General features: G+C 32.8%; 1 protein-coding gene across 1 annotated transcript; it reads left to right on the top strand.

Annotated features, from left to right (window-relative positions):
• Positions 1–259: 259 nt before the first annotated feature.
• On the top strand, positions 260–6,077 carry LOC126735329 (uncharacterized). The gene is made up of 3 exons (XM_050439285.1): positions 260–390; positions 508–1,926; positions 5,637–6,077. The coding sequence occupies exons 1-3, from the start codon at positions 297–299 to the stop codon at positions 5,642–5,644; spliced, it is 1,521 nt and encodes a 506-aa protein (XP_050295242.1). The 5' UTR covers positions 260–296; the 3' UTR covers positions 5,645–6,077.
• The last annotated feature ends 1,572 nt before the right edge of the window (positions 6,078–7,649 follow it).

Genomic DNA, 7,649 nt, shown 5'->3' with positions numbered 1-7,649 from the left:
GGTACAGAAAGTAGCTTTGATTCGATTACACAGTTGTTATTTCGAGCGTTCAGCTAATGTGTTACATGTGCCCGTACGGCCTTTTTCAAATGTTTCGTATGCTGTGCTACGTTACTGGGTAAGAAGGTGTGCGTGTTGCATATTGGTGTACGTAAAAATAACGACTGATTTCAAATCTTTTATGACTTGCTGTGCGATCATAACGGATGAGAAATAATTACCTCAAAATAAGTTTGGTATTTTTTTTTTTCTTAGATTGTAGAAGATAAGAGAAAAGGAAAAAGAAAGAATAAATCATGAGTGGAAATGCAGAGCAACCAACACTCGATGGCAATGAGGTAATTCAAACTGATACTCCAATAAACCTGACAGTTGGCCAAATAAATGCAGGTAAAATTTTTTTTTTTGATGAGTAAACAATTTAATAGACGTATGGATATGAATTTAATTCATATGTTTATATGAAATCCAAACTTTATAGATGAAATTGTTTACTGTCCTTTTTAGAGCAAGGAGTGTCTGTAAGCTCTGTCATGTCAATCGCTACTAATACAACCACCGTAGCTACAACATCAACAGCCACAACAGAGTCAACTGCAGACCAAGAGGCTACAGAGACTCTACATAGAAGTTCTACCAGCTCAGAAATGTTTAAGTTGCTGCAAATGCAAAGGCAGAACTTAGAGTTACAAAATAAAAGTATAGAATCAATGAAAATCTTGATGGAGCATGTCCGGATGGTTTCAGAAAATTTTCTAGAAGCCGAAAGATTCAGAATAACAAATAGAGGACAGAGCCGTATGGAGAGTTCATCTAGAGTAGAAGAAATACGACCACAAGTGACTGATGAAGTTCTTGACCAAAATATTACACAACTAGATGTCACAAAAGTCTTAAGTCAATCATTAACAACATTAAAGGAAACTTTAGATTCAAATAAAAAGTCGCAAAATTATCATGTTAAAAGAAATTACATTTTAACTCAAAAGGGTGACATAAATATCTGGTTTGATAAACTTAAATCAGATTTGAATTCTAAAGAGTTGTTAGATGTAATAGATGGAACTGTAGAAGGTCCAGTTAATATAGATGAACAAACTTCTCTGAAGAGAAAACAAATAGTAAGAGAAATTATTACTGGTCATATAGATGATAAGTACTACAAGAAGATTCTTAATACACAAGATCCCAGAGAAATTATTGAAATGCTAAAAGAATCTAAACGTGTTGAGAAAAATGTAACACATTCATCAGTCAGAGCAAAATTATACAGTATAAGATTGCAGAAAAATGAGAAAGTAGAAGAATTTTGTAATAAATTTGATAGCATTATAACTGAATATGAAGCTTGTGTAAATGCTGTCCCTCTAGAAGATGAAGAAAAGAGGTCTGCTTTTTATCAAGCTGTTTGTGATGCAGTTCCAGAGATCAGGGCATCTGATGTAACATATAGAAGAGTCACAAAGAAAAACATGACTTTAGAAGAGTTAAAAGCCACTTTATTGGAACTAGAAGCAGAAAGACAGTCTGGAAGTAATAAAAATTATCAGCAAGATGTAGTAGTACATCAAGCAAAACGATTTAAATCTGACAAAGAAAATGAATTAAAATGCTTCAGATGTAATAAAAATTATCATTTTCAAAATGATTGCCCATTGAAAGACACTAACCAATGGTTTTGTTATAAATGCAAACAGATAACAAATCATAATGGAAAAACATGTTTTCAATTTAATGCTGGTATGTCCAATAGAGGATTGATGAAGAAGCAAAACTTCACAACTGATAGAGGTAGAGTTAGAGGCAATGGTAGAGCTACGTTCCGAGGAAACTTTAGAGGCAGAGCTAGAGGCAATTTTAGAGGTCGAGGGAACTTGAAAATAAAGCAAAAAGAAGGGGACAAGATACCAAACGCAAACAACACAGGTACACATTTAACTATTAATGATAACACTAACAACATTACATTTATTGCGGACTCAGGAGCAACTGAGCATATTATTAACAAAAGCTTAATTTTAAGTAATTTTGAACATTGTACAGGTGAGGTAATAAAAAGTGCAAATAAAAATAAATCAGCTGATATAGAGGTAGATGGCAAAGGTGACTTGTATTTAAAATCAAAATTAAGTGTAATAAAATTAACTAATGTATTGTCGGCTGAAAACATAGCTAATAATTTAATATCTTTAAGACGTTTCGCTGATGCAGGTTTAGGCATATATTTAGATGATGATAAGTTAGAAATTTTTGAGAAAGAAACTGGTGAAAAATATCTAACAGGTAAATATGTTAAACCAAATTGGCTCATAACTTTAGAGGTAAAATCTAATATAGACGATGCAATATCTGATTATACAACATACTCATGTATTGCTGAAATTGTGTCTCTAGATGAGTTTCCTGAACAATCTCATACAATTTTAAATGATATAGATGATGCACAAGTGCAAAAGACGGAGGGAGAAAATCGAGATTCCTTAAATTTAAATTCGTCTGAGATTGGGAGGGAGATTCAAAAAGAGAAACTCATAGAGGACGATGTAAACAGCAACAAAATAGATAAATGCACAGATTTCATGTTAGATGAACACATATTGAATAGAAAGATTTTAGATTTAAATTCAACTAATGCCATAGAAGAATTTAATAATATTAAATCTACTGAGTGGAAGACACAACATGTTAACAAAACATTAAAATTAGATGAAGGCATGTTATGGCACATAAGATTAGGGCATCCTAGTTTGAATTATTTAAAAGAATTAAAGAAGTCTAACGAAATGTTGAAAAATATAAAATTTGATGAAAATATTTTACAATGTGAAACATGTATTTTAGCTAAAATGGAAAAATTACCTTTTAAAGAAAATAGAATACGAGCAGATAGACCATTACATACTATTCATGTAGATACTATGGGAAAATTTAAAATAACTTCGTTCCCAGGTAGTTTTCAGTATATGATAGTATTTATAGATGATTATTCGAGGTTTGCTAAAATATATTCCATTAAAAATAAAAATGAAGCAGGAAGTAAGTTAGAAGAGTTTATTAAAACAGTTAGAAATTTAAGAGATACAAATGAAAAGGTTTGTTATATAAGAACAGATAATGCAAAAGAGTTTGTTGGTGGTGAGTTTACAGATGTAATGAAAAAAGAATCTATAGAGGGAGATTATGCATCTCCATATACACCAGAGTTAAATGGGGTTGCAGAACGATTTAATAAAACTATACAGCACAAAATAACAGCCTTGTTAATTGACTCAGGATTGCCAAAAACATTTTGGATCCTTGCCGCTGAAACAGCTGTGAATATGTATAACAGAACACCACATAAAACCAACAAATTTGAACCACCAATAAATAAACTCAACCCGAAACTCAATACACACTTTGACAAAATAAAAAGATTTGGTTGTTTAGCTTATGCAAAACTTCCTATGGTTGAAACAAAGTTTTCTGAGAAAGCCATAAAAGCAATATTAGTTGGTTACTCACGAACAGGATACACCCTGTGGGAACCAAGTTCTGGCAAATTTCTAAACTCGAGGCATGTAAGGTTTAATGAAAAATTAGTGTACAAAGATGTGAGTACAACTAAAAATACTGAAGTTATAGAAGTAGAAGAAGAAGACAAGTTAGATGTAGATGGAAAAGAGGCTGAGTTAGATGTTGAGGAAGAATCAGAAAATACTGACAAGAGTTTATCAAACAAAAAGGCTAAAAGAGGTAGACCTAACAAGCATAATTTAGAAGTTAATGCACAAAATGAGGTTTCTTCAAAGAAAATGAGAATCTCTTTAAGAAAAGCAAAATCCAACAAAGATGATAACTTTGTATATGCCACAATAACTAAAGAGGTAGAAACATTTAAAGTAGATGATGAAATAAGACATGCCATGCTAGCTTCAATCAACAAAGACCCTCAAAATTATAATGAAGAAATATCAAGTGAGGAGAGAGTTGAATGGAACGCAGCAACAAAAGAAGAAATAAGATCTATAGAAAGGAATAATGTCTTTGAGATTGTTGATCGACCTGAAAACATAAAAGTTTTAGATTCTAGATGGGTTTTTCTTAAAAAGACGGGCAAAGAGGGAAATGTTATATACAAAGGTAGATTAGTTATCAAAGGATTTCAAGATAAAAATGATTATGAAATTTCAGAAACATATGCACCTGTATCAGGACTTCCATTAGTAAGGTCAGCTTTATCAATAATTAATAAAGAAAATCTAGATGCAAAACAATCTGATGTTAAAACTGCCTTCTTAAATGGTGAACTAAAAGATCCCATTTATATGGAAATTCCTGAAGGTTATGTATGTAACTTAGAAATTAAAAAGACAAAAGTATGGAAACTTAACAAAGCCTTGTATGGATTAAAAATTAGTCCAAAAAGATGGTATGAAAGATTCTCAGAAGAAGCAGTCAAATTAAGTCTTGAAAACGACATAAATGAACCTTGTTTGTTTACTTGGAGAAAAGATGGAAAGGTTGCTTTCGTTATATTATATGTTGATGATATGATCACTGCGAGTAACGATCCTGAAAAGCTACAAGAGATTACTACTCATTTCAATAACACCTTTGAGATGAAAGATTTGGGTGAACCAGAAAATTTTTTAGGTTTAAAGATCAAAAGAAATAGAGAAAAGAAAGAAATGATGATTACCCAATCTGAATATACAGAGAAGATTTTAGAGAGGTTCAATATGAAGACATGTAATGCGCAAGACACACCTATGATAACTAGACAAGTCAAAAACAGAAACCTTAGAGGTAGAGAAAATGAAGTAGAGGAAAATAAGTATGTTTTAACAAATATACCTTACAGAGAAGCTATAGGCAGCTTGTTGTATCTAGCAGGAGCTACAAGGCCCGATATAGCGTATTCTGTGAATGTATTGTCTAGAAAACAAAACCAGCCAACAGAGGAAGATTGGACAGAAGTAAAAAGAATTTTCCGATATCTTAGAGGAACAACTAACTTAGGCTTAAAATATACTAGTAATTTTGATAAGTTAGAAGCTATGACAGACGCTAGCTTTAGAGATCAGGAAAATTCAGCATCAACAAGTGGATATGTAATCCAACTTTATGGTGATACAGTAGCTTGGAGAAGTCACAAACAATCTTCACCTACTACTTCTACATGTCAGGCAGAATATCTTGCTATGAGTGAAGCTTGTAAAGAAGTTATTTCTTTAGACAAAGCTGTTAGAGACATGACAGGTAGAACTAATTATCCAATCACTATTTGGTGTGACAACAAGTCAGCTGGAGACTGCACTAAGAAGCAAGGTAGTCACAAACTTAAAGATTTTGACGATGATGTTGAAAATATTAAGTCAAACCTGGAAAAACGTAAAAAGACAGGTCGAAAACCACCAATGGCTGAGACCCATGGTGACTATGTAAAATCTTGTGTCTTGCAGGGTAAAATAAATGTTGAATGGATATCAACTAAAGAAAACATAGCTGATATCATGACAAAGCCTTTAGCATCGACTTCTCATATTAAATTACGAAATAAATTATTCAATTTAAAAGTTTAAATAGATTGATGAATAATATAGATTTCTTTGAAGTTCAAATTATGTGATATTTTTTATATATTATGTTTACAGATCAGTGAACTAACTCCCAAGCAGAAGTAGCGCAGTAGACGATAGAGTTATTTTTTATTTTTATATGTTAAATGTTATGTGTTCATAATCGTATATCGATTGTAGATATGAGTTTTTTTTTGTTTAATTTGTTTGTAAATGAAGTATGCGCAAAGGGAGGGAGTGTCAGAAATAAAGTGCTTTGCACATACTTTATTCAGGTAGCGCCACCTATTGATTGGGCTTATTAATACAACGTATGCCGTGGCGATGGTTGCAGATGTGAATTGGGCTGATCTTATGCTGAACAGCTGCGAGGGTGGTAATTGACAATGATATAGTGGGTGTGTGGCTTTGGTTCTTTTGTTGTTTTGATGCTCTGTGCTAAATAATAATTAAGGTATGTAATAAGTATAAATTAAGTTCATCTTAGATGTTTAATAAACTAGAAGTGTTTCTTAATACTGTGTTTTTGTTTGACTCGCCATCCGTCCTAAAATTCCATCATATCCAATACTAACGTAACGAAACTACAAATAGGAATGATGCCGAGCTGACTATCGATTGTTTAAGAATTGTAAATCTTCATCGGTTTATCCAATCACTAAAGGACTTATCTTCACACTCTACATTATTTAACTGCAGCTTAGCTAATATGCGAGTGATAAAAGAAGCTAAGATTGGCTACCAATGGCGACTTACATTCAAATAATTATTCAGATAATTCAGATAATCCAAAAACGGTTAATATTAATACTGCAGCCGTCACAGCAACAATGAATGTAGGAGGAGGATATAGTCAACTCGTTAATCTTACTAAGGCCATGGATATTCCAAGTTTTACGCTACATAATGAAATTTGTACGGCCTGGGCGGAAATTGCTTGGAAATCAATGAATGATGCTGCTGGAGAAGAAAAACAAATTGCAATAGAATGTGGCCATGTGGATATTAACGGAGTTCCAATCATAACAGTGGTTTGCGATGGAAGCTGGGCGAAGTGCTACTATAGAAGTGGAGGAAATGATAATTCGCTTTCGTGCTCGGTCTAAAGACGAGAAAAATTTGGTATTTAGGTGTGAAAAATAAATATTGTTGCGTTTGCCAACGAGCAAAAAATGCAGGACAAGAAGTTGGACAGCATACCTGTTATAAAAACTGGAATTCTACGTCAACTGCGATGTTATAACCTTATATATAATAAAATGATTGCAGATGGCGATAATAGCTGCTATAAAGAAATTCTGGATAGTAGACCTTATGAAACATGTACTGTGTAAAAAATAGAATGTACAAATCATTTGTTTCGGAACTATTGTAACAAACTAAAGGATATTTCTAAATCAAGAGGTATTCCTGGAAGCTTGAAAATTGTTTTGAGCAACAATATACTACGTTGCAGAATGGCTATTGTTAAGGCTGTACAATACAGACGAAACGAAAATAATATTAATCCTGAAGAAAAAATTAAAAACCTTAGGGATGATATTTGTAATAGTGTAAGTCATATATTTGGTGAACATAAATATTGCTCAAAAATTAAGTATCTTTGCACAAAAACTGAAAGTGATGTCAATAATTATATGGTTGATTTTCATCTATTGGGTATCGATGAAAAATTACTGGAGGCAGCCAGATATCTTGCACGACATTTCAGAAGTTTACAGGAAAATGTAACCACCAACATCGTGAAGCAATTTAACTCAATCATTGCTCAAAGACTTGGGGGTAAAATAATCAATTACACCATGAGGCAAAGTTACCAGGGTCGGTGTTATTCCGCGCTAAATTAATTTAAAGAGACCCTTATATAGCATACACCAGCATTTAAGTGGAGGTTACAGCCCTGGACAAAATATTAAAAGGCTTGAGATAGAGAAGCAGAGGAAAAATAAGCGGAAAAAAAAGACTGCTAGACTTTTCAGTTCGTGAACCAACTCAGCCCGATCCTCATTACGGAGAATCTTGTCAGAAGCCTGATTTAGATGAGAAGTTTTTCCACGATTTAAAAAAAGAATTCCTGCTTTCTTTAAG

Source organism: Anthonomus grandis, chromosome 4 (assembly GCF_022605725.1).
Source record: "Anthonomus grandis grandis chromosome 4, icAntGran1.3, whole genome shotgun sequence".
In the NCBI taxonomy this organism is placed as follows: domain Eukaryota; kingdom Metazoa; phylum Arthropoda; class Insecta; order Coleoptera; family Curculionidae; genus Anthonomus; species Anthonomus grandis.
This window is presented reverse-complemented; position numbering and strand designations above follow the sequence as displayed.